The sequence below is a fragment of the Colossoma macropomum genome, unplaced genomic scaffold (assembly GCF_904425465.1).
Source record: "Colossoma macropomum unplaced genomic scaffold, Colossoma_macropomum, whole genome shotgun sequence".
NCBI classification, from domain to species: domain Eukaryota; kingdom Metazoa; phylum Chordata; class Actinopteri; order Characiformes; family Serrasalmidae; genus Colossoma; species Colossoma macropomum.
Window position 1 is genome coordinate 26,691,595 of NW_023494794.1, and position 26,615 is coordinate 26,718,209.

Below are 26,615 nucleotides of genomic sequence, written 5' to 3' on the forward strand. Positions count from 1 at the left end.
TTAGTGTCGTCTCATCTTCAGAGTCTGACCAAATCAGCTGTCGGTCAAATGTGATCTTAAAAGTGTCCATTTTCTGTTTGTGGCAAAGTAAGAAGCAAAAACGTTCAAATGGCTTGAGCGTCTCCTACAGCTGTCAAAGTTGTTGCTTAGCAACGGCGTCTCAGCGGAGTGATACAGTGTTTGTGAAAAATCAGCAATCAGCTTGCGTGGCCGGAACTAACTGTTGTATAAATTACATTAATTAAGCTCTAGACATGTGGATTAATTAATTTATGTGCTCACATATGCGACTCCAGAAGATCCACCGCCTCGGTCTGGTTAAAGTGTCTGGCCCAGTCAAGCGCAGTCCTGTAAAAAGGGACAGAGTAACTCTTTACTTACAGCCGGGGGGGTGATATGTTCAAACAAACAAACAAAAAAATTCACAATAATTTCACAACACGTATCACGATATTTTGACACACACATTTCATATCCTGCTCTGCACTAAATCCAATTAAACAGGCCTAATTATGCTCTTTTGTTAATGAAACATGCAGTTGGTAAGTGCTTGGGTCAATCTTTAGGTGCTCACGATACCCACAATATGCTTAGAAAAGCAATTTGTATAGACGTTTTCTCCCCTAAGATTAAAAGTGCTTGGGAACATGAGCTGGGCTCTATTTTTACGGAGCAATGGTCGGACAAAGCCATATATAAAGTACGTTCAAGAGTTCCCTGTGCAAGGCTTCAGCTGAGTTCATCGGTCCAAGTCTCATTTATCTAAATTCCATCCAAATGTCAGCGATCAGTGTGGTAAATGTGAAGCTACCCTATGTAACCTAAGTCATACGTATTTTTTTTGCCCTTCTCTACACAAACTTTGGTCTGACTATTTTCAGATAATGACAAAGGTTTTAGGTTTCAATGTTAGTATGAATCCCTCTGTTGCAATATTTGGATTTTCCACTGATTTGCCCCCACCCACTGGAGTCCAGTTCGGATATCCTTGCATTCACATCTTTATTAGCGAGACGTCGTATTTTATTATTGTGGAAATCCTCGAAACCACCTTCAATTGCATTATGGCTCCGTGATGTTATGCATTTTCTTAAATTGGAGAAGATAAGTTTCACAATAAAAGGTAATACTGCTGCACTTTATGCTAAATGGAACTCTTTTCTTTTGTATTTTATGCACTATAAATACATTTTCCCCCTCTCCACCTCTACTCGTCTTGATGTATTTGTTTCCTCAAATAAATAAAAGAAAAAAAAAATTGTGCATCATGATAAAAATGATCATGATACTGATAGAATATCTTCATATTGCCAACCCCTACTTACAGCAAGTAACAAACTGTTTGCACACTGATAAAATGCAGTGTTTCCAATGCAGTACAGTCCCACAAGCAAGCAATTTGTGTAAATTATCACCACTTTACCTTATCCATTTTTTCTTTATGTCATATATTAAGGCATCTCCATTAAAAAAAATTAAATCAGTAAATATTTCTACTTTCAATAAATAAAACCACAGATATCTTCCAATAACATTCAGTATGAAACATTCAGAAAAAGTACAGATTAGTGCTCACGGATGACTAATTAAAGCTCCCAGAGGTCGCACTGACAGCTTTGTCACTACTACTTCCCACAAGTAAGCAGACTACATTAGAATACACGCTTCTTCCTCTTCATCGCAAGAGTGTTAAATGAAAGTGTGTAAAAAAAAATGCATGCGCTCTTCATAAACAATTAAAAATACTGTGTCTAATGGCGTTTTCTCTGTGTAGCAGTGCATTAGTGTGAGTCACTCACAGGATAGCCAACTGCTGCGTGTGTAAATAAACGAAAACCAGAACTGGAGTTTTAGATCCCGTAACAGGTGAAAGAAAGCGCTATGACGGTGCCCAAACTCGTCAGGTTGTTGTGTTCTCACCAGCTATTGGAGGCTTTGATGTGCACACTGGCTCCCATGCTGAGGAGCTGCTCCATCTGGCTGATGAAGCCTCTTCCTGCAGCCACCATCAGTGGAGTGGCACTTGTCTCACTGTGCCTGTAGTCAACTGAGACAAGCAGAAAAGGGAGACGCTATTAGAGTGCATTAAAATGTTTCTACTAATGCGGTGCTATTATAACGGCTGTCAAAATGAACAAGTTAATTCTTGTTAACATCTAAAGGATTTTCTTAGTTTGACTCTTCAGACTGTCTGTAGTTGTGCAGGCTGAAGCTCAGCTGCAGCATGTTGTATGTTAGTATGATAGAAGCCACAACTGTAGCCCTCTTATACTAATCCAGCTTTTAAACAGCACTGAAAGGGACACTTGCAGCACTTTCAGCAGACTGCAGTGGATAGTTCTCGCAGTATACCTATGGATAAATCAGCAAGCAACAAGCTAACAAAAACCAGACAAGCGGAAAGCTCCAGTTCCCCGGAGAGCCTCCAGTCTAAGGAGAATCCATAAGCTGTATGAACAAGAGCAAGAGGCTACTATCACAGACTGAGTATATGATGACAGACACTCATTGGTTGGAAACTGCAATGTTGAGGTCACTGGATGTTTAAAAGTAAAAATTGGAAATATATTCTGATGGAACTTATTTTGTCCACTCCTGTAGCTACAACTAAGGCTATGAGAGAGCGAGGCCAATTGTGCTCTCTTGGACTCCCGGCCACGGACGGCTGTAGCATCACCAGGGACTGAACTTGTGATCTCCTGACGACAGGGCCAACGCTTAGATGGTTGCGCCACTCTGGAGCCCTAGCGCAAGAGTTTTTCATGCTGTGGCGTAGTTACATACAATTCAGTTGCTGTGAGGAGGTCATAGGTGTGCCTTTGTTGTGGAATTTACGACGGCTTTGAACACGGCTCAGCCAATCAGATTTTAAGACCGGAACTATTTACTATTTACTATTTTGTAAAGCTGATTATACACGGAGATTCACTCGAAAGAGGCCCCAAATATTCTGTTGTAACTCCCGTTAGGATGAAGCAATCTGAACCAAAAAATATGCTACATACCTTAACGTATGTGTAATCAATTGCATTACATGCAATGCTGGAAGTGATCTCTGTTTTCTGCCAGACACATGAAGGGGTACAGGGGTATGCACCCGGAAGTTGCAAATGGAGGTTAAATGTCGCGGCGGCTGTCCGGCGCCTCCCTCATCACTCGGATGCGGGACATCCCGGCTTGTTTGAAGCTCCATATACTGAGGAGCACGGTGCACGTTGTTTCGTTCAGATTGCTTCGTCCTAGCGAGAGTTATTACAGAATATTCGGGGCCTCTTTCGAGTGAATCTCCCTGTAGAATGAGTAGAAGTTCCTTACCACTGATGTTCTCATTGAGAATGAGGTTAAAAAGCTGGATGAAGGCATCAGCGTCCTGCTCCAGGAAGATGTCCGAGATGCAAGTGTCCATTTCCTTCAGCAGCCACGGCTCCAACGAGGCCACGTCCTTCTCATTCTATATACAAAGAGCTTGTGCTTGTGAGTGCTTTAACCATGTCAAATTATTGGGTCACTAATGTTTTTAAGTACATGGAAAGGCATACTACAGTGTTAACATGCAGCAAAATAACTGCAGTACTAGTATTTTGTCCAGCCCTAGTTTGGACCTACTGACTGATCAATTACAGCACTTTGTACCTGAGCTCTGAGTAGGCCTGAACGATTTGGGGAAAATATGATTTAATTTGGCCAAAAAGACCAGAATAGCCACCTTTTCTAGCTTGAGGCTTGACCCTGAATGCAGTGTGCCAGACTGCCAGTAAGTTGTGGTTGTGATGTCACAACACGTGGAGGTGTGGTTGCCTCTGATTGGTCTAACTCACCTACAGGCATTTCACAAACTCTTATTAGGTTCAATTTCCAACCTTAAAACATTTCTGCTAATGTACACACTTTACAAAAGATGGTACTTCAAGGGTTCTTTAGTAAAGATAATGGCTCTATACAGAACCATAAACACTCAGTGCCTCACTCGCATGCTTAAAAAGTTCCTTGCATGATGAAACGGTTCTTTAAATTTATGGACATTGAGTTGTATATTGTTCTATATAGCACATTTGTGAAAAGGGTTCTATACAGCACCAACATGGTCTTCTACTGTTACAAACTTGACATTGTAACAATAGAAGAACGCTTTTTGGTGCTGTGTAGAACCATATACAACACATTTTCCTGCAACCTGAAGAACGATTTCGCCATGCAAAGAACCATTTAAACATGCAAATGCATTCTATATAAAATGATTGTCTTTACTGAAGAACTATCGTTTTAAAGAACCTTGAATAACCATCTTTTTTAAGAGTGTAGGCTATAATATCGCAGCTCTTACGATTTGAAAATTGCACCGTCTTATATTGCGATTTCGATATAAAAACGATTAATCTTTCAGCCCTAGCTCTCAATCAATACATGCTCACAAGTCACTGTTTAATCACACTGACCCGCCAGTTTATCAGCTCCACCTAACTTGTATCTACATTCTCTGGCCATTTTATCAGAAACACATAACATATAAGTGCACTTTATAGACTTACAATTACTGACTGTAGCCTCATCTGCTGCTACACCATTTATCAGGCCCCTCTACCTCGCCCATCAACAGGAAAGGACCACCATAGCATCACTGCTGTACCAATTATTATTTGGGTGGTGGACTATTCTCTCACAGCAGTGACACCAGCCACGTTCACATGCAGCCTGATAATCCGTTATTAATCCAACTAATAGCCCAATCAGAATTGAATCCGTCCATGTAAACACATCAATTTAAATAGTCTAGTCCGATTGAGGCCATTCGGAATACATTTTCTATCCGACTGATCGAGGTGGGTAATCCTGTAAATAATCCGTTAAATAGAAGAATAATATCCGTGTAAACGCCTGTATCTGATTACATTCCCTATCACAAAGTTTAAGTACGTTCTGATCATGTTCGTCGCGTCATAGTGGCAGTTTATGACGCTCAACATGGCGGAGCAGAAACTGGTCTGCAGAGGAGACGAAGTTTATGCTCTGATCTTTAAAAGACGGCGGTGGGACGGACGTCCAGCTTATGTGTCTCAGAACACGACGTCTTCCTCTCGGCCTTCTTTAATAAGGACACGTGAAGGACGTTTTCCTGAGTCTGACTGGACTCACGTGATGCTGGTTGTCATGGTAACGTCTTCACTAAGCGGTTCTCTACACTTTTAATTTTGGATCTGATTAAGTGTAGTGTACACGTAAATGAAGATTTTCTATCAGATTGTTGAGTAGAGTTAGATATAAACACCTCAGTCTTAATCTGTAATCAGAATGTATTCAATCGGCTTGGCAAAAATCTTTGCATGTAAACACAGCCAGTGACATGGTAGTGGTACCATGTCGGTTCCCTTGTACCAATTGGTATTTGAGTGGTGAACCATTCTCTCACAGCAGTGACACTGACATGGTAGTGCTAGTTAGACACACCCACCTTGTCGGTTCCATTGTAGGAATACAATTAAACATTATTTTTTATTATTTTCTACGCCCAATTTATGACAGTCATCCTCTAGCCTAGCCCTGAATGATACAGCATTGTGGTTAGACTGCTATAAACTTGCATTCATGATCACAAAAGACTCAAGCTAGCTGTAGAATTACCAGCTGGCTGAAGACGCTCTCCCCTCCATCATCCAGCAGGTCGTTCTCCTGTAGGATGCAGGCAGGCGGCTTGTCCCTCTGAGGCTCAGGCCGAGAAACTCCCTCCTTTACCTCACACCACTCAGTAAGAGACGTCTGCCGCTTCTCCTCTGACACACACACACACACACACGCAATATCAGACATACTGCTTACAAAGGGGAGCACAGCTGCATGTCGGTAATGCATGTATTCAATTCTCTTACTGGCCTCTCTTACAATATTAGACTATGTTCACATTAGCAGGTTGAAGTGGCACAAATCCGATTTTTTGCCCTAATGTGACTCAGATCTGATGTTTTCAGGGCTGTGTGGACACAAATCTGATCTTTTCAAATCAGACCTGAGCCACTTTCATATGTGGTCCTAGATCGGATACGTATCCGATTTGTGGCCATGCAACCTTAATGTGACGCTCAGATCAGAATTCGTGTGCCTTTTTTCCCCACTGCGCGTGACCATCATTCAGCGTTACCATGGCAGCAGCGCCGAACAGAAGTTAAAGCCTGTAAACGGTGGAAAAGCAGCTCATCTCACCTTTTTCACCTTCGTCTCGCTCTAATAATGAAGCTGAGAGCTGATCAGAGTTAATTATCTTCTCAGCGAAGCTCAGTTGAGTCAATTTTTTGTCCATTTGCTTGAAAAAAAATCTTGTCATATAATCGGCGGAGTACTCTATTAATATCATAACTGATTGAAGCCCAACTACTTTTACAGCCAACTACTTCTTCCAAAAGCCCTGATGCTGAAGTGCCTCACAACATGATTCGATACTTGATTTAGTAGGGGAACAGTTTGAGGACATATTTGCAATTGGAGGCGGGAAATATGACAATATTTTATCATTGTTATAGATAGATAGACAGATAGAACTTTATTGATCCCGAAGGGAAATTGTAATATAATATATATTTCATATTATATATAATACAATTACTTATATATATACACAATATATATATATATATATATATATATATATATACATAAAATTCGTAGCAATATGATTTTCTGAGCATATCATGGATATCGTAAAAACTAAAAAACAATAACACTTTAATTATAAACTACAGTATTTTATTAAGTATTGCACTTGTAGGGCTTTCTTTTGTGTCTGTACCAACTCAAACCACAGAAAAACTGAATATCATGATATGATGACTGTGAAAATGTCTGCGAGATTATATTTCTGCCATGTAGCCCCAACGTGCAATCAGTCTAAATTTGAAGCTACTGAAAGTCTAACTGAAGGAAGCAGACAACAGTTTCGATAAGCACAGGACTGAGTAACCGATCTCACCTTTTTGCATCTCCTTCTTATATTTCATCATGTCTTTGCTCATGTAGCCTGTGGTCCGCAAGATGTCCTCCAGAAAGAGCTGTTTGACTTCAAATGGACGTCCTTTGACTTGAACATAAGACATAAATTAATCTTGCTTCCTGATTCCTTGTAAACCAGATGTAGTACATGTTTGTTTAGCACTGCTCTTCTTTGTACTCACTGTAAATGATGGGGCATTTGCCAAAGTATCTGATGAAAAGGTCCACATCCAAGGCAGCGCTGGACAGGATGAGCTTCAGAGAGGGCATTTTTTGCAGCATGTCCCGCATCTTGGTGAGGAGGAAGTCCGTCAGGCCGTCCCGCTCGTGGACCTCGTCCTGCAGGGAGGAAAGCCAAGGAAACAGTCGGTCAGAAAAGGGAGCAGTGTCAGCGAAGGTAATACAGGGCTTTGTGCAATCAAATGGTATGGTGACCCTCACAGAGCAGGTACTATTTGGGTGGTGGATCATTCTCAGCACTGCAGTAACACTGATGTGGTGGTGGTGTGTTAGTGTGTGTTGCGTTGGTCTGAGTGGATCAGACACAGCAGTGCTGCTGGAGGTTTTAAACACCTCAGTGTCACTGCTGGACTGAGAATAGTCCACCAACCAAAAATATCCAGCCAACAGAGTCCTGTGGGCAGCGTCCTGTGACCACTGATGAAGGACTAGAGGATGACCAACACAAACTGTGCAGCAGCAGATGAGCTATCGTCTCTGACTTTACATCTACAAGGTGGACAGACAAGGTAGGAGTGTCTAATAGAGTGGACAGGGAGTGGACACAGTGTTTGAAAACTCCAGCAGCACTGCTGTGTCTGATCCACTCGCACCAGCACAAGTATGCAGAGAAACAGATGGACTACAGTCTGTAACTGCAGAACTACAAAGTGCACCTATATATATATATATATATATATGTATATACACATCTACTTGACTGGAAAGAAGACAGTTACAGCTCTCATACGACCCCCACCTTTTGAATGTAGCTTATGAAATATGAAAGTTATGAAGTAAAGAATATGACTAAGTGTGTTTTGGAACCACCGGTGGTCCCAAGGAGTTAAAGAGGTTAATAAAATACATGCTTACCACGATGACGTGTGTGACAGTAGAGAGGGTGGCATCTCCAGCCATCAGGGTTCTGAGCAGCACTCCACTTGTGCAGAATGTAAGCAAGGTTTTGGGGGAAACTCTACAAAACAAATTAGATTAGGACTGTGTGAAAGTCTTTACCACTGCATTATAAGAGCTTCAAACCAGCTCCGTCCTTCTCCCACACATTCACACAGCTTTCCTCGTGATTAACCTTCTCTAAATAACAAATTCTGCACTTATTTAACATGGCAGCCAAGGTACTGACTAATCATGGGGTTGTTTGATGAAGCTAGGAAAAATATACGCAGTGTCTGTAAACCAATCTAAATTTAAATCTTTTCTTAATGTTTATTGAGGAGTAGGGGGTTACTGGATACTGGCGCTTGAACTCAGTATCATATTGGTGACACAATAAATGAGTTTCCAACAAGCACGCATGCTACTAAGTGACATACGCATGTGCACCAGTAGACAGAACTAAGGCCCAGTCCCGTTTCACCCCTCGCCCCTACCACTTAGCCCTCACCCCTCCGTTTTGCGCATTCACGTCTAGGGGTAGGGTGTCCTAATTTGTGTTGAGATAGAGGGGGAGGGTGAAGTGTTAGGCCTACATGACCCTCCAAACTGAGGTTTTTCAGAGACTCCAAGCAGAGTGATATGAGAAAAAAAGAAAAACTGTCAAGATGGCTGCACAAGCGACCAAAGAGACCCACAAATTTGAGTATTTTCTCAATTAAAAAAATTACACTAACCACTGTATCATTGTAGGTTAATGCCATTTTAATGTATTATGGTCCTTTTCTTCATAATAAGCATAAAAGCAAGTAATATGCTGATGTCTCGGTAGCTAGCTGTCTAAATTTCCCGTTCCGCCTTAAATTCTGGTGTCTCGGGCGTCAGAATGTAACTGCTGCACCATTTAAGGTGCAACAGGAAAATTCGAACGAGAAGCTGGTGAATATCTGACTTCAGCTTCAAATCACTGAAGAATCAGTGGTGGGTGATAATAAATAATTATTGTATCCCCCTCTTTGAAGGCATATGATGCCCTAAATGTAACTAAAGCCCAGCAGTGAGGAGCTGAACTTTACCCTCCTCTGCTGTCACTGCAGACTGGCAGGGTCGCCTACAGAGCAGTGCTAGTAGCTGTTAATGAAGTATTTGAGGGTCCCATTTCGTATGGGAAGATATCAACCACTACCCCTTGTGACTTAGGTCCAAGAGGCAAGGTGACACTTGAAAACAAGGGGTAGGGGTAAAAATAAGAAATGGGATTGGGCCAAAAGCAAGCATGTACAAGGTGTGGGATGACGAGCAGTAGGCAAAATGCTCATGGCAAAATCTGTAATGTCTTTTAAGGGGGGGGGGGAGCCAGATAACGCAACATACATGAAGTACAAAATGCATTAAGTGTAGCGCTTTATCTGAATCGCTGAGACGTCTTTTAGTAATCCCTCAGCTGTACAGTCAGTTACAGTCTGAGATAGTATTAGATATATATTAGAGATATATGAGAGAAATATTATATATTCTTTCATTTATTTCAGTTGGTTCTTATTATTAAATATTTTAATTTATATTTATAACATTGCTTTTACCAAAATAAAATACTTAAAAGGGGAACTGTATAAATATTAGGATTTACAGGCTTCTCCAGATACTAAGAGTTGGTATCGATCTCGGCATCAATATCAGAAAGGAAGAAGTCCGTCCCTACTAGGAGTGTAAATATTTGACTACACTAAGATTTGCTTCGATTAGAATTCTGCAGAAAATGATTCAACGCATCACGAAACTGCAAATTTCACCACACTTTCTACCTGCTCTCCAGGCGGATCTGGTAGCCAATAGTCTGGCCAACACTTTCTCCTCTCTCTGCAGCCACGCGCTCTGCCACAGCAATGGCTGCCAGCCTTCTGGGCTGTGTGCAGAAGATTCGGCACGGTGTTCCTTTCCTGCTGCAGTCGTCCAGCAAGAACTGTGGGATCTAAAAAAACAGAACCGAGACAGATTTAGTTTGGCTGTACAGTATCTTATGAAACTCTGTGTAATCCTGTCGGCCAAAGCTATAACAAAAACTAAGCCCCACCCCTATAATTTCAACAGGAGGCTATTTTCTAATAAAAGGATAACGTGGCCGACAACTACGGATAAAGAGTTAAGAACAAACTAAATTTTAATACCTATTATTTTTTCTATAAACATTTTTGGTAACACTTTCTATGAATGTCACCTTTGTAAGCATCTATAAACACATTCATAACATGTTATAATGCATTCATAAGGCATTATAAACATGGCTATAAATATTTATAAAAATGCATTACACGTTATAGCCATGTTTATTATGCATTATGAATTGTTAACATAATACATTAGAAGTACGGTTCATAACAAATTATAAGAGCTCATAAGTCGTATTTGTCCGCTCTAAGTAAAGTGAAGCGTGCTGTACTAAAGCCTCCTCCAGTGTTCAGAGTGAGGCTTCAAGTTGAAGTATTTACTGAAGGATTTACTGAAACACTAAAACATTCACAGTAAAGCACATTACAGGCTTCAAATGTCAGAGTTTAAACTAGAGCTGCCATCAGTGTTTTACCCAATGTGGGAAAGGTAATGTTCACCACCGTTAGCTTGGTATTTGTCTTTACGCTCTCCAAGCTGGGACTGACTTCTTTGTCAATGACAGTATAACATGTTCTCAACGCTATTTATAATGTACTATATTAACAATTCATAACGTATAATAAACATGGATATAAAGTGTAATCCAGTGTAATTCATTTTTATAAATGTTTATAATCATGTTTATAACGCCGTATGAAGGCATTATAACATGTTATAAATGTGTCTATAGATGCTTACAAACGTGACATTCATAGAAAGTGTTACCATATTTTTTTCTATTATTAATATTGTTCACACTATTCACCACAAAATGTAAATAAATGTTTTTTTTTTAAAGCAAAATTGTTTTCTTTCTGAAGCAATAAAACTGTAGAGCCTATGTGTCAAACACAAGGCCCACGAGCCCACAGGCCCGCAACAGAGTCCTATTTGGCCTGCAAAATTATTTCAATTTCCACTATTATTAGGCCGTTTCACCCTGAGATGCACTATAGTCCCCAGTATGCACTGCAACATAGTGTGCGTTCTGACCCTCTTTCCCAAACAACGATCTGTGGGCCAGCGGTTACACAAAAAGAAGAGATGCCTGGTGTCTAATTCAAGCAAATAGGAGTTTTAAAAGAACCACCTAAAACAATTTATTTATGTGCGGTCATTTTTAACATAAGTATTCTATGCCTATTCTGCAGTTTTGTCATATACTGAATAAGCAATGTCCAGTTCGGGTCATGGCAAAATGTTAAGTAAAAATGAAACAAAAGCACAGCTGGCCCACAGATGTGCCGAGATTTTTTAATACGGCCCTTTTAGTGGGTGAGTTTGACACCCCTGCTGAAGAGGAATGTGCATATCCCACCAGAACTGTATAGAAGTGCAGGACACAATACAAAGGCAGGGAAAAAAAAGACGAGTAAATATCTGCACACTTTTTCAAGCTAACATACTGTACATACTGGTGCAATTACAGCCTTGATCAAGCTAAAAACAATACGGGAGCTTGACGAAAAAGCAACGCAGAGCACTTATTAAGGCCTTACCTGGGTGGTTTTGCCTGAGCCTGTCTCGCCCACTACCAGGACCACCTGGTTTTCCTTGATGGTTGCCACTATCTCCTCCTGGCGCTCAAAGACAGGCAGAGCCCGCCGAAAGCATTCCAGTTCAGATGGTCCTCTCTTCTGAGGCACTTGAGGAATACCATTATTCAGCCTGCCGCTGGTCCTGTTCTTGTCTCGCATGCTATCTGAAGGGGGATAACAATAAATGGCTGGATATGTTTTACTTGGGGAGGCACCGTAATTTAAGTAATTATTAGTGAGATCTGTGATTTTAATCCAGTATGAATCTGCAGTGTGTGTAGTTTTACAGTCTGACTGTAATAATTGTGGAGTGATTTTAATCCAGTATGAATCTGCAGTGTGTGTAGTTTTACAGTCTGACAGTAATAACTGTGAGTGATTTTAATCCAGTATGAATCTGCAGTGTGTGTAGTTTTACAGTCTGACAGTAATAATTGTGGAGCGATTTTAATCCAGTATGAATCTGCAGTGTGTGTAGTTTTACAGTCTGACAGTAATAATTGTGGAGTGATTTTAATCCAGTATGAATCTCCAGTGTGTCTAGTGTTTTACAGTGGAATGAATGGTCTTCTCTAATTGGATGCTCCCTCAGTAACAGTAGTCTTGTTCCAATCCAAGCTACCTGAATAAGAAAATCATGGCTGTGCGGTGTGTTGTTATTGTCATTGAGTGTTTCTTGTGATGAAATGCTGGTACAGATAATCCAGGCTACCTCTGGGAATTTGGAATTACACAGATGCTTTATCCTGTACAAATCAGCCAGTCAAATCCCTGAGAAATGACAAATGCCCTGGTAAAACTAATCCAGTTCGAAAAGGCATTACTCTGGACAAAAGCTCGACACAGACGGATCAATACTATACTCCAGAGCTGAAATGATGCAATATCCCCTCATACCAGATCCAAAAAAAACAAAATAACAGGGAAAAAGTGCTCACCGCCAGCTTCTAATGAAACAGACAGCCCCCTCTCAGTGCGCGGAAGCAGTTCAGTGCGTTCTTTATTGGTGACTGGAAACCTCTGCAGCAGGCTTCGCACCACATGCTTGGAGTTAGCAGCAAAGTTAAACGTCATAATGGACTGAGCTGCCTCAGAGCCATCCTTCTTCCGTATGGTGAGAAACCGGTTTGAGCCTTTACTGTAATGACACAGTACATGTGCATAGTTCATATACCTCAATATAAGGGTGACGAAAATAGAGCATCATAGTCATGAAACAATCTGTAGAAACAAATGAATAAAATAAGACCCAACGGTATCCAATCAGTTGCTTGCTAGCACACAGCTTAGGCACTTACTATACACTGGTTGTTGCTGCAAACAAGCTTTCTATAATTAGTCTAAATCTGTCTTCCATGTAGTGGTTCAGTGTTCTACAAGTACTGATAACACTCATTTGACATAATTCACCACTATAATGAATGTTTTTTTACACCTACCCTCTGCTTTTTGAAATGTAGCCCAAGGACTGAGCAAGGCGATGTATAAAAGCTCTCTCTGTGCTGGTTAGTGATGAAGGAAACTCCATTTCTATGAGAAAGAAATTTCAATTATTCCACTTACAAAAAGTGCTTTGTTGTCTACCAGGCATAACATTATGACCACCTCCTTGTTTCTACGCTCATTGTCCATTTTATCAGCTCCACTTACTATATAGGTGCACTTTGTAGTTCTACAGTTACAGACTGTAGTCCATCTGTTTCTCTGATACTTTGTTAGCCCCCTTTTACCCTGTTCTTCAGTGGTCAGGACCCCCATGGACCCTCACAGAGCAGGTACTATTTGGGTGGTGGATCATTCTCAGCACTGCAGTAACACTGACGTGGTGGTGGTGTGTTAGTGTGTGTTGTGCTGGTCTGAGTGGATCAGACTCAGCAGTGCTGCTGGAGTTTTTAAACACCTCAGTGTCACTGCTGGACTGAGAATAGTCCACCAACCAAAAATATCCAGCCAACAGCATCCTGTGGGCAGCGTCCTGTGACCACTGATGAAGGACGAGAGAATGACCAACACAAACTTTCCATCAGCAGATGAGCTATCGTCTCTGACTTTACATCTACAAGGTGGACTGTCTAATAGAGTGGACAGGGAGTGGACACAATGTTTAAAAACTCCAGCAGCACTGCTGTCTGATCCACTCAGACCAGCGCAACACACACTAACACACCACCACCATATCAGTGTTACTGCAGTGCTGAGAATGACCCACCACCCAAATAGTACCTGCTCTGTGAGGGTCCATAGGGGTCCTGACCACTGAAGAACAGGGTAAAAGGGGGCTAACAAAGTATGCAGAGAAACAGATGGACTACAGTCTGTAACTGTAGAACTACAAAGTGCACCTATATAGTAAGTGGAGCTGATAAAATGGACAGTGAGCGTAGAAACAAGGAGGTGGTCATAATGTTATGCCTGATTGGTGTATATTAATAATAATGTGTTTCCTTCTGGCTTTACTTCTATAACACACATTTATACGCACCTTTCTGTTCACTGTACTGGAACCTCTGCAGAGCTACGTTCACAGCAATTTTAACCTCTTCATCAATCCTGATGTCTTTCAGTCCTTTTGCCTTCAGTGAACTAGACTGCTTAGATGAGTTCATGTTGGCTTTGTGGGAGCCAGTGCTCGGTCGGGACATGTCACCTTCTAAGGAAAAAGGAGAAAAGAAAGAAGATTCACAGATACAGTTTAAACCATGGCAGCTTTCTTATTAAAAGAGGCTCTGTTACACCAGATCACTGCAGCCTGATGCCACAAGTCACAGATACTGAATGACAATAAGGTACAAAGACACTGTTTTGTCTAAACGTATCCAGACACCTTCTAATCAGTGACATCAGCTAATTTTAGGTGCACCAATTGCTGACACTGGTATTCAGCTTGCATAATTTCCACAGAAAAGCACTGACCAATAGAATGGGACACTCTGGAGCAGCCGGACATGAGCCTTAGGTCACCATGCTGAATGAAAAGTGAAAGCTAGAGGGGTATAAAGCCCCTCAGCACTGGGCCGTGGAGCAGGCTCTGGCATGACTGAGCTCCATCCAATACATTTGGGATGAGCTGATCCAGAACTGATTATCCAGCATCTTTACCTGGCCTCACTAATGCTCTTGTGGCTGGATGCAAACAAATCCTCACAGCAATGTTCCAACATCTAGTGTAAAGCCTTCCCTGAATAGCAGAGTCAGCAGCGAACTCCCTATTAATACCCTTCATTTCAGAAGAATCGCTGGATATACATGATCAGTTCCCTAGTAAAGCATTTAAGACTAGTCTTGGACTACGCAGCATAACAAAGGGGAACTCCACCACTTTTTCACAATTTCTATATAATTAAACAGTTAAGATGTTAAAGAGTCATTCAGAGTGGTTTGGTGTGAAATGCTCTGTTTTAGAGAAACGTATGGAGTCGGAATTGTTCACAGTGGTGGTGATAGGAACCAGACGTCCACCTCTAAAAGCTCCCTCACAGAACATGAAAAGGTTATGAATACACTGCCTGATGCTGGAGATATTGCATATAAATCATTGCATATAAAATCTCAGAAGACTCGTGTAAAATTGCAGAAGACTTGTGTAGGTTCACTGGTGGTTTTGGATAGTAAATAAAATGTCTACATGTGTGTTGTAGTCATGGTGACCCCTGGTTCCTATCACCACTGTAAAGAAATCAGAGGCGGTAAGTTTCTCTACAGTGAACCATTTCACACCAAACCCCTCTGAATGACTCTGTTTACGTCTCAAGCACTGAATTATTTAATTTTTATTATAATAAATAATTATATTTTAATTTTTAAATTTCCCTTTTATGGTGGCCCAGATCAGCCAAAATGAAAAATAAATAATAAAAAATGACTCAGTAAATTAATCAATAAGTAAAAATAACTAAATATGGTATTTATTACTTATTTTGATTGTAATTATATATATATTTCCTTTTTCTGCATATGTATATCTCTCAAATTATTTATTTCTGTATTATCATTTTTTTATCAATGCTTAGTTCATTTTTAGATTTTTTCTGTATGTATATTTTTAAAAATTGTTCACTTTATGTATTGATTCATTTATTTATTTTTTTTATTAGTTCATTTATTTATTTCTGTATTTCTTTGGTCATATGATAATGAGGGGGCTTGGTTTTCACATTCAAGCTTAGCAATCAAGAAGGAGGAGAAGAGCTGGTTAAACTGTTCTTTTACTCCACTCCAAAAAGAACCGCAGCGTCACGGACAGACAGACCTGCTGATAAATAACTTCCGCTGGCTTCCACAGGCAGTAAATTAAAGGGGCGTCTGAACGTCTGGGTGTGATCCGAATTTTGCAGAAAAAGATGATGAACCGCCTCCTCCAAAGCTCTGAACACTACGGGATCAAACTCTGTATCAGCAGATCAGCAAAATGGAGCAAACTGTCCCCACAGCCTCCAACGCAAGAGTAAATAATACATAACTGCATTTTCAGCCAGATCAGCCGAGACTCTCAGATCTCTGACTGTCTGCTGCCTGTAAGCAGCCATTATTGTACTGTCTTGTCCTTAGTTACCCCTGACAGAGCAAGACATGTACAATCGATCTACAGAGTCTGATATCGATCAACCAATAGGAATATTAAGACACCACGACATCACTGATTGACAGCCCCTTTATTATCATACAGACAAGATAAAAATAAATAAATTAATAGGGAAATAAATAAATGGGTCATTCTGCAGAAACGTCCACTTTTCTATCTATCCATAGGAGTCACTGGTGTTACTGATCCTCATTGGTGATACACATAAGAAAGGGAACACCAGAGACATTTTTAATGAACAATGCATTTTACAAAATAACTGCTACAGAGCATCAAAAATCAATGTTGTCAATCATGGAATATCCACTAAAATATGTAATTTAATCCATTTGTATTCTATTTTTTCACAATTACCTCAGAATAAAGTGGGTCACACCAGTGACTTCAGCTAAAAGCTTCACATGAAATCATGAGCTAAATCAGTCAATTTTGAGTCATTTTTTAATTTTATTTATTTTTCATTTTGGCATATCTGGGTCTTCCATACCTTTACATGTATAAATATGTATATAATGTATATAATATCAATATAAGAAATATATACCTTATTTGGTTATTTTTATTTATTGATTAACTTACTGGGTCATTTTTTAATTTTATTTTTTTTCATTTTATTCATTTTTTCATTTTAGCAGATCTGGGTCCTCCATCCCTTTATATGTATAAATATGTATATAATGTATATAATATCAATATAAGCAATATATACCTTATTTATTGATTAATTTACTGAGTCTTTTTTTATTTTATTTATTTTTTCATTTTGGCAGATATGGGTCCTTCATACCTTTATATGCATAAATATGCTTATAATATCAAAATAAGCTATATATACCTTATTTGGTTATTTTTATTTATTGATTAATTTACTGAGTCATTTTTTTTTATTTTATTTATTTTTCATTTTGGCAGATCTGGGTCTTCCATACCTTTATATGTATAAATATGTATATAATGTATATAATATCAATATAAGCAATATATACCTTATTTATTGATTAATTTACTGAGTCATTTTTTTTATTTTATTTATTTTTCATTTTGGCAGATCTGGGTCTTCCATACCTTTATATGTATAAATATGTATATAATGTATATAATATCAATATAAGCAATATATACCTTATTTATTGATTAATTTACTGAGTCATTTTTTTTTATTTTATTTATTTTTCATTTTAGCAGATCTGGGTCTTCCATACCTTTATATGTATAAATATGTATATAATGTATATAATATCAATATAAGCAATATATACCTTATTTATTGATTAATTTACTGAGTCATTTTTTTTTATTTTATTTATTTTTCATTTTGGCAGATCTGGGTCTTCCATACCTTTATATGTATAAATATGTATATAATTACAATCAAAATAAGCAATATATACCTTATTTAGTTATTTTTATTTATTGACTAATTTACTGAGTAATTTTTTTATTTTATTTATTTTTCATTTTGGCAGATCTGGGTCTTCCATACCTCTAACCCTGTTCAGGTGTTCTGTAAGTGAGCGATGGAGCTGAGGTCATGCAGTAAAGCTGCTCCTGTACAAACCGAAAGTCTACCGAGAGAAGGAAACGAAACTTAAGCGAAGCCAAAACAAACAAAAAAGTCTCAGCATCCTTCAGTTTTATTTTTTACCAGCTGTTTAAACAACACATTATGTAATACCCAATAAGTTAAATGTTTTATAGAATACCATCTTAAACAATATCTAACTCCACCGTCATGTTATGTTATGTTATTATGACGAACTCCGGCTCAGTTCAGTCCTTTAACCTGGCAGCAGTGAGAGCGAACTGACCTGGCTAACGTTAGCTCGCTAATCCCAGAGGACTTTTACCAAAACACAACAAAAAGTAAATAGTTTTTTGGCGTGAATTAAAGCGACTGCTTACATCTTTTATCATGACATTTATATAAAATAGCTGTTAAGTTGAGGTTTCAGACACTACACTGTCACGTTAGGTGAGCTACGTTAGGTTAGCATGCAGCTTTTGTCGGCTTCTTATTCGAATTTTCCCGTTCCACCTTAAATGGCGCTGCTGTCATTACAACAACCCGCCGAGACTCCTGAATGTAGCTGCGCCATTTAAGGTGGAACGGGAAAATTCGAACATGACTTCGCTGACTAGCAAAACGACTTCTGCAGCTAAAGCTGACTACATTAGTGAGCCGACTAACAGCTAACTGGCCAGGAAGTTCGGTAACAGAAACAAGTAATAAATTTTTACAAGTAAACGTGAATAATGTTCGCCCCGCTTTAATTCTGCCGCGCTTTAGCCTGTAGCTAACGCTAACTCACCTAGCCGGCAGCGTTCATTCGCATTACTGCCAAGCTAGCAAAGCTCGTAGCTTAGCTTTTATTTTGTCCGTTTGCTGTAAATAGAAAGCAGTACCTCCTGAAGAGTGAGGACATTTCAGGTATTATAAACACCTCAGATATGGGCAGAGACTTATTTACTTACTGTCTGTTGTCTGTGCTGTAGGTTATGTACAGAGGGAACTTTTAACCGCCTCTGCTCCCTACAGGCTGAATGAATGGCTGCGTCCCAATCCGCTCACCACTGTGGGCGCACTTGTGGTCGTTTTGACGTACTGGCGAGGTTGGGATGTAATGTACGGAGCCCCGCAGGTGACATCCTGTATGAATAAAAATAATGCGTGGCCACGCCTTACTAATGCGTGGGAACGAGATCCTAATGCGAGATCACGGCTTACTAAGTCGTGGCCACGCATTAGGATCTCGTTCCCACGCCTTACTAAGTCGTGGCCACGCATTATTTTTATTTATACAGGATGTCACCAGTGGGGCTCCGTAGGGTAATGGAATACTAGTACTGGAAATAAGTACGGAGCCCCACTGGTGACATCCTGTATAAATAAAAATAATGCATGGCCACGCCTTATTAATGCGTGGGAACGAGATCCTAATGCGTGACCACAACTTAGTAAGGCATGGGAATGAGATGATTAAGTCGTGGCCACGACTTAGTAAGGCGGGGGAACGAAATCACAGCTTACTAAGTCGTGGCCACGCATTAGGATCTCGTTCCCACGCTTTACTAAGTCGTGGCCACGACTTAATCATCTCATTCCCACGCCTTACTAAGTCATGAATCTCGTTCCCACGCCCTACTAAGTCGTGGCCACGCATTAGGATCTCGTTCCCACACCTTACTAAGTCGTGGCCACGCATTATTTTTATTTATACAGGATGTCACCAGCTGGGCTCTGTAAATTACGGGGCCCTGATGATGACATCCTGTCTAAGTAAAAATAATGCATGGCCACGACTTAGTAAGGTGTGGGAACGAGATCCTAATGCATGGCCACGACTTAGTAAGGCATGGGAATGAGATCATCCCTTACTAAGTCGTGGCCACGCATTAGGATCTCGTTCCCACGCTTTACTAAGTCGTGGCCACGACTTAATCATCTCATTCCCACGCCTTACTAAGTCGTGGCCACGCATTAGGATCTCATTTGATGATCAAACTAATAATCTCCTCAGTAGTGGACATGTTTGATACATGAGTGATACGTTTAGCATTGGTGTTGTACTGGCCTTCTGCTCCGGGGATTGTGGGTGCAGCAGTGGACTGAAGCCGGTGACAAAAGACAAAAAAGACGTTGCGCAGCATTTAAAATGCAACCAAAGCAAGCATTACTTTTTAACCCATTTTATTGAGAAACTCCATGTACATTACATGTGTCATTACTGTTGCTCCTCCTGAGAGTATTTCACCATCAATATTGTATGCTAGAATACCAAATAATAATAATAATAATAATAATAATAATAATAATAATATAGAATCCAAAGTATTTCTTTATGAGTATAATAATAAAAACAGTCAGCAAAAATCACACAGTGGAATTCTCTTTCAGTCCTGAAACACAACACTGAACACAAAGATGAGGAAAATAAGTGTTTTTAGGCAATTTCAGCCTTTTAAAAGAAATAAATGATTAAGTTAACCCTTGTGTGGTGTTGATGTGTTTGTTACTCAGTAACAAACACATCAACCCACCACATTATTGTTTTTTAAATCAATACAGCCACAACAATTTATGTAAAAATACCAGATGTTTAAAATATCACAAGTGTCCAGAGTAGGGTTCTCCTTTAGCAGCTGTAGCCAGTCAGCCGCCTGTCCATGTTGTCCACCCTCACACACACACACACACACACACACACACACACACACACACACACACATGTACAAACACATACACACACAGACACACACACACTAACAGCAGGCCATGTAGGAGGAGAACAGAGTGAAGGACACAGCACCTCCACACTTTTACTCCCCGCGGGTTCAGCCCAACACCACATGTGTAATATAAATGTGTGGGGGGTGAACAGAGTGAAGACACTGAAAATGGGTTATTTTATATGTTCTTCACAGAAAATGAGCAAAGGACAAGAATCTGAGGCTGAAATAATAATAAATCACATCATTTTTTCTTTTGGTAAACATTGAAAATGGGTCCCACAGACCTGAACACCACACAAGGGTTAAATATCATAAGTTAGTCGGAGGTTCTCTCGTTTCTCAGTCACCATGAAGCACATTTTTCCACTCGTCCTGCCCACGGAGACTGAAAGGTACCCTCTTCTGTCTTCTCCACTTCGCTCTCCGATTCTTAAACCACACCTAAAAGTAATAATATCTATTATATACACAATTCCAATCAGGGTTCAGTTACTGATTTAAAAAGGAAACAAGCCACAAACTTTACATCCATAATAAAGTAATTCAAAGTGTTGCAGTCATTAAACTTGCGCTTTGTGTTTACGCTCAAAACAGCCTTTACGTACAAGAGGGAGAATTTTCTGAGGAGTTTAGAAGATGATCCACTTGCATAAGAAAGGAGAAAATCAAAGGAAAATAAGCAGGAGTTTAAAAAAATAATTAAACTACAGAGAAATTCGGGCTCCTAACAACCACCTGCAGGATCTGGTCGACCCCAAAACTGCCCCCATCAGATAAACAGCACTTAAAGCTTTCATCTCTGAAAGAGAGGAGAAAATCAAGCTGCTTCAGATCTGAAAACATCCACAGGTGTTTCTGTCCATCCTTCCACTGTGAGAAGACGACTCAGCGCTGTGGGTCTGAAAGGATGTGTAGCTGTTCAAGAAGAACCTCACTGAGAAAAGGAGACGGACACATCAAACAAAGAAGCTGAACAATGGACTGACCACCCCAGAGTCCAGACCTCAACACCACTGAATGTGTTTGATTACTTCAGAAAATGATCAACCGGCTTCTAAGACTGAACTTTGGAGGTGTGGAAAAATATTCCTGCAGATTTCTTTGAAAACCTGAAAAGACTGGAAGCTGTAATAAATGTAAATGGTGGACACACTGAATTAAAAATAAAATATACAATCTAGTTGTTGTGGAATTTTCTGTCAAATTCAACCCCATTTCCAAAAAAGTTGGGACGCTGTGCTGAATGTAAATAAAAATAGGATGCAAAGATAAGCAAATCATGTAAACCATATTTTTAAAGGAAAATACTACAAAGACAACATATCAAATGTTGAAACTAAGAAATCTTATTGTTTTTTGAAAAACATATGGCCATTTTGAACATGCCAACAACACGCTCCAAAAAAGTTGGGACGGGGGCCTGTTTACCACTGTGTTTCATCACCTCTTCTTTTAACAACACTCTGTAAACTGAGGAGATCCAACTCCAGTTTTGAAACTAAAATGTTTTCCCTTCTGGTTTGATATAGAATTTCAGCTGGTCAACAGTTCGGGGGACTCCTCCGTCATATTTTTCATTTCATAATGCACCAAATGTTATCAGGTCTGGACTGCGGACAGGTCAGTTTAGCACCCGGACTCCTTTAATACAGAGCAATACTGTTGTAATACATGCAGAATGTGGTTTGTCATTGTCTTGCTGAAATAATCAAGGTCTTTCCTGAAAAAGACGTCATCTGGATGGCAGCATATGTTGCTTAAACATGTATATATCATTCAGTATTAATGGTGCCTTCACAGATGTGCAGGTCACCCATGCCATGTGCACTAATGCCCCCCTATACCATCATGAATACTGGCTTTTGAATTGTGCGCTGAGGACAAGCCTGGTGGTCTTTAGCCCAGAGGACACACTTTTTTCCCACTTCGCCTCAGTCCATTTTAAATGAGCTTGGGCCCAGAGAAGGTGGCAGCGTTTCTGAATCCTGTTTATGTACAGTTTCTTCTTTGTGTTTTAGAGTTTTAATTTGCATTTCTGGATGCAGCGACTGTTTTCAGTGTTTTCAGTAGTGTTTCTGAGTCCATGCAGTGATTTCCACTACAGAATCATGTCTGTTTTTAATGCAGTGCTGTCTAAAGGCCCAAAGATCACAGCCAGCAAATAGTGTTTTTTGGCCTTGTCCCTCACATACAGAGATTTCTCCAGATTCTCGGAGTCTTTTAATGTTATTATGTACCATAGATGATAAAAAGCAAAAGTTCTTTGCTGTTTTGCGTTGACAAACGTTATTCTTGAATTGTTGCACTATTTGATCATGCAGTCTTTTACACAGTGGTGAACCCCTCCTCATCTTTACTTCTGAAAGACTCTGAGTCTGAGATGCTTTTTTATACCAAATCATGTTACTGACCTGTTGCCAATCAACAACGAGGTGATTTTTTTTAGCATTACACAACTTTACCAGCCCCCGTCCCAACTTTTTAGGAATGTGATGTTGGCATCAAATTCAAAATCGGCAAATATTTTTCAAAAAGAAAATAAAATTATATGTTGTCTTTGTACTATTTTCAATTAAATATAGGCTTTAAATGATTTGCACATCATTGTATTTTGTTTTTATTTACATTTTTCACAGTGTCCAAACTTTTGTGGCTTGTATATGTTTTCTGCTTTTTTCCTGATGCTGAAAAATGAACAACATGTACTTGATAGCTGTTTTGAGTGGAAATGAAGTAAAAGAAGGGCGATCTTAGACTCTTTGTTCAGGTATTTTGGAATTTTTGTAAGGCAATAAATGGTTATTTTTAGCCAAACAGTCAGTTAAGTTCTTGTTTATTGTTTAGCCTTTTTAAAAAACTGCCAAGTAAGCAATAAATTACTTGATTATCAAGATAACTGAATGCAACAGCAATGAAATGAATGTTCCCTCTAACTGAAAAATCGCCCCATTTACAGACGTTACCTCCACCCTCTCTTCCCGCAGGTGTGTCCTCTCAGCCAGCTGTTCGCGTGTATGTATGTCTGGGTATTGGTTCTGCAGAAACAGCTCCTCCAGAGCGTCCAGCTGCTCCTCTGTGAAGATGGTGCGATGGCGACGGATTCTCTTCTGGATCTGACTGAAACTCTCTCTTCTCTGAGCCTCTCCTGCCAGACATGAGTCTGTGAGTGCTCTCCTGTTCCACGCCAACTGACAGGCTGAAACCAAGGAGAGCGATACGATGTGATAAACTGCAATCCACCAAACAAAGAGGCTGCTGGGGTTCTCAGAACAATAGAGTGACCACCCCAGAGTCCAGACCTCAACATCACTGAATGTGTTTGGGATTTCTTGGATTGCTTGAAGCGGGAAGTGTAACCAACTTCTACGACTGAACTTTGGAGGTGTGAAAAATATTCCAGCATTCCTGATTTCTCTGAAAAACTGAAAACGAATCTCCTGAAAAGAATGGAAGCTGAAATGAAGGTAAAGATTGGAAATACTGAACATTTTGCTGTTATATTTTGCGGTTGAACATTTTTAACCTCTTTATTTTTATTCTGAGACTTTTATGACATCATAAGGCTTATTATTCAGTTATTACCTGGAAAACAATGCAAACTGACTGAGCTGTTCTTAACCCTCTATTGCACGATGTTGCCTCAGGGCAACAAGCTCATTTTCCTCACTGTACAATAACATTATACATATTTAAAGACAATGACGGGATTAACAAGGGAAGAGTCTGAGGAATTCAGTATCTTTTTTTTATGAAAATTTGTGGAAATATGTTTGCTGCCTAGAAGCAACAAACATATTTCTCACCACTTCAGGGAACACAGCTCTATGTCATTTCTTTCCATTGCCTCATAATGTTGCCTCAAGGCAACACACTCCAAAAGGACCTCAGTACACATTTTTTTAACGGTTTTGGATTTTATAATGAGGTCCAAGACATTTTATGGTGTTCATGCTCTTATAGTCTGTGCGGCAGAGTTAAGTTATTGGAGTAAGGAATAAAAGTCTGAAACTGCTGGCGGCTCCTTGGAGTTTAAGAGTTTAACGGAGAATATCAGGGGTGTACAAATGCTCCATGTATTGATGTGAACGTAGCAATTCAACTAAATCAATTTTGAAATGTTAGAATCAATTACAGTCAATTATAATAATTTTCAAAACAGTATGTGCTTTTTTGGCCTCTCAAATGTAAAAATAATAAATAAATAAATAAACAACTGAGCTGTTTTGTCTAAATATCTTCAGTCATCATGTGTCTTTTCAATGTATATATCAATATATATGTATGTATACACACACACACACACACACACACACACACACATATATATATGTAAATTTGTATATATACATATCGCTGTTGTCAGAAAAAACCCTTGTATCTCCAAAATGAAAAATGATGTCATATTTTGTCGTTATGAAATTTTTTTTTTCTAAAAAAATAGAGGTACAAGGTTTCCTTCCGACAGCAGCGATATATATATATACATACATTATACATACATATATATATATATATATATATATATATATATATATATATATATATACATATTCTGAATCATACCGAAATATTAAAATTTTGGTCATTTTGTGATTTGATTCTTGTAGTCCTTTCTTTAAGACTCAAAATAAAATGAATCTCTTTCTTTAAACAACCATCCACTGAAAGATTATAAGAGCATAACTGAATCGTTAAAATGTTAACAGAATCAAGGAAAAATGTGTGGAAAAAGTTGAGTGGAGCTGAACTTTCTACAAATAAATTCAACCACCACAAAGTGTTTAACCAATCAACAGGCAGATGGTTCAACGTTTGTATGATCAAACGTTCTCATGCGACAGTGGCAAAAACTGTACTAAAAAAAATGTATTGAAACACGTTTGTTTATATCTCCAAAACTCCAACAACTACTACAAATACAACAACTGACGTTGACTGCAAGTGTTAATCTCAAAACCAAATCCGTTCAGGACTATTTCAATGTTTTGCCATACATTAGTTTAATAACGCATACTACTTTCTGATTATTTAAAAAAAAAAAGGCATTAATTACAGAAATATTTGTATTTTGCACAGACCGCCGTCATATGCAGCCAACTGAAGAGGGGAGATGTGTTCGCGTCCATCACTGCGCCAGTGTAACTGCAGTGTGAGACTTAGTTTTATGATAGTTTGATTTAATGTGTTTTTCAAAACACATTTATGGTGGAAAATGTACATGCAAGGCATTGTCAGTCAAAACAGTCCCTTAGTTTCCCAAATTTGTGTATTTTTATATGTAATTTATAACCATTTTCCCATTATTTATAGAATCTACCACAACTACAAATCCCAAGACACGTGTAGGTTCACTGGGGGTTTGGATAGTAAATAAAACAGTATAGATATTGTGACCCCTGGTTCCCATCACCACCACTGTAAAGAAATCTGAGTCAGTTATTTTCTCTACAGTGAACCATTTCACATCAAACCACTCTGAATGACTTTGTTTACATCTCACTCATTGAATTTTGCAGATATTTGGAATAAACGGATGAAATTCCCCTTTAAAAAGGTGGGCTTACGTGTGGCGGGCAGGTAGTCGGCCTGTAGCATCTCTCCGCAGCGCGAGCAGAAGCAGCAGCAGAGGCAGGCGTGCTGCAGAGGCTCTGTGGGATTTGTAGTTGTGGTGGATTCCAGATCCGGGCGCTCTTTAGAGGGTCCCCGAGGGCGCTCGGCCTTGGCGTCACCCCCCCTCTCGAACGTCCCGCTCAAGATGCTGTCGATGCTGAAGGCAAACCGTATCCTCCCTGCTTCTTTCTCCACAGCGTCCATCTCGCTCCTGTCCTCATACGCTGACCACCAACTAGAGCGGTATCTCCAGACAAGCACACTTTCATATAGAACTGACTCTCTCTCTCTCTCTCTTTCTCTCTCTCTCTCTCTCTCTCTGCTCCCTCTGCTCGGTGTCAAACCCCCATTTACTCAATAGATTAAAGAAAGGAGACAAAAACATAATCCCCCCATACAGACGCACAAAA

General features: G+C 39.5%; 2 protein-coding genes across 4 annotated transcripts in view; both read right to left on the reverse strand.

The window, feature by feature from the left end:
* LOC118814867 (3'-5' RNA helicase YTHDC2) overlaps positions 1–18,948 on the reverse strand; it is a 52,608-nt gene extending 33,660 nt beyond the window's left edge. The window contains exons 1-14 of one of the 3 annotated variants that reach the window (XM_036580713.1): positions 18,838–18,935; positions 17,849–17,930; positions 14,266–14,433; positions 13,223–13,313; positions 12,722–12,921; positions 11,745–11,947; positions 9,900–10,066; positions 8,074–8,176; positions 7,161–7,317; positions 6,959–7,066; positions 5,620–5,768; positions 3,316–3,451; positions 1,921–2,047; positions 283–348 (exon numbers count right to left, since the gene is read on the reverse strand). In XM_036580713.1, coding sequence (XP_036436606.1) covers positions 283–348; positions 1,921–2,047; positions 3,316–3,451; positions 5,620–5,768; positions 6,959–7,066; positions 7,161–7,317; positions 8,074–8,176; positions 9,900–10,066; positions 11,745–11,947; positions 12,722–12,921; positions 13,223–13,313; positions 14,266–14,425 — 1,667 coding nt within the window. In that variant the 5' untranslated portion in view covers positions 14,426–14,433; positions 17,849–17,930; positions 18,838–18,935. Of the gene's footprint in view, positions 1–282; positions 349–1,920; positions 2,048–3,315; positions 3,452–5,619; positions 5,769–6,958; positions 7,067–7,160; positions 7,318–8,073; positions 8,177–9,899; positions 10,067–11,744; positions 11,948–12,721; positions 12,922–13,222; positions 13,314–14,265; positions 14,434–17,848; positions 17,931–18,674; positions 18,694–18,837 lie in introns of those variants that run through there. The other 2 variants (XM_036580714.1, XM_036580712.1) reach the window with 2 other exon arrangements.
* A 1,986-nt stretch (positions 18,949–20,934) lies between these two features.
* Positions 20,935–26,409, reverse strand: LOC118814608 (homeobox protein goosecoid-2). Its single transcript, XM_036580306.1, has 3 exons — positions 26,160–26,409; positions 23,559–23,791; positions 20,935–21,036 (listed from the first exon to the last, which is right to left on the reverse strand). Exons 1-3 carry the CDS (start codon positions 26,407–26,409, stop codon positions 20,935–20,937), a joined length of 585 nt encoding a protein of 194 aa, XP_036436199.1.
* Positions 26,410–26,615: the final 206 nt, after the last annotated feature.

What these genes read in the sequence shown, in the direction of transcription:
- LOC118814608 (XM_036580306.1), bottom strand. Translation starts at nt 26,409, where the DNA reads ATGGACGCTGTGGAGAAAGAAGCAGGGAGGATACGGTTTGCCTTCAGC. An exon ending in CGACTACCTGCCCGCCACAC is followed by an intron (nt 23,792 to 26,159) that starts GTAAGCCCACCT and finishes CCTTGGTTTCAG; the next exon opens with CCTGTCAGTTGGCGTGGAAC. An exon ending in TGCGGGAAGAGAGGGTGGAG is followed by an intron (nt 21,037 to 23,558) that starts GTAACGTCTGTA and finishes TATTACTTTTAG; the next exon opens with GTGTGGTTTAAGAATCGGAG.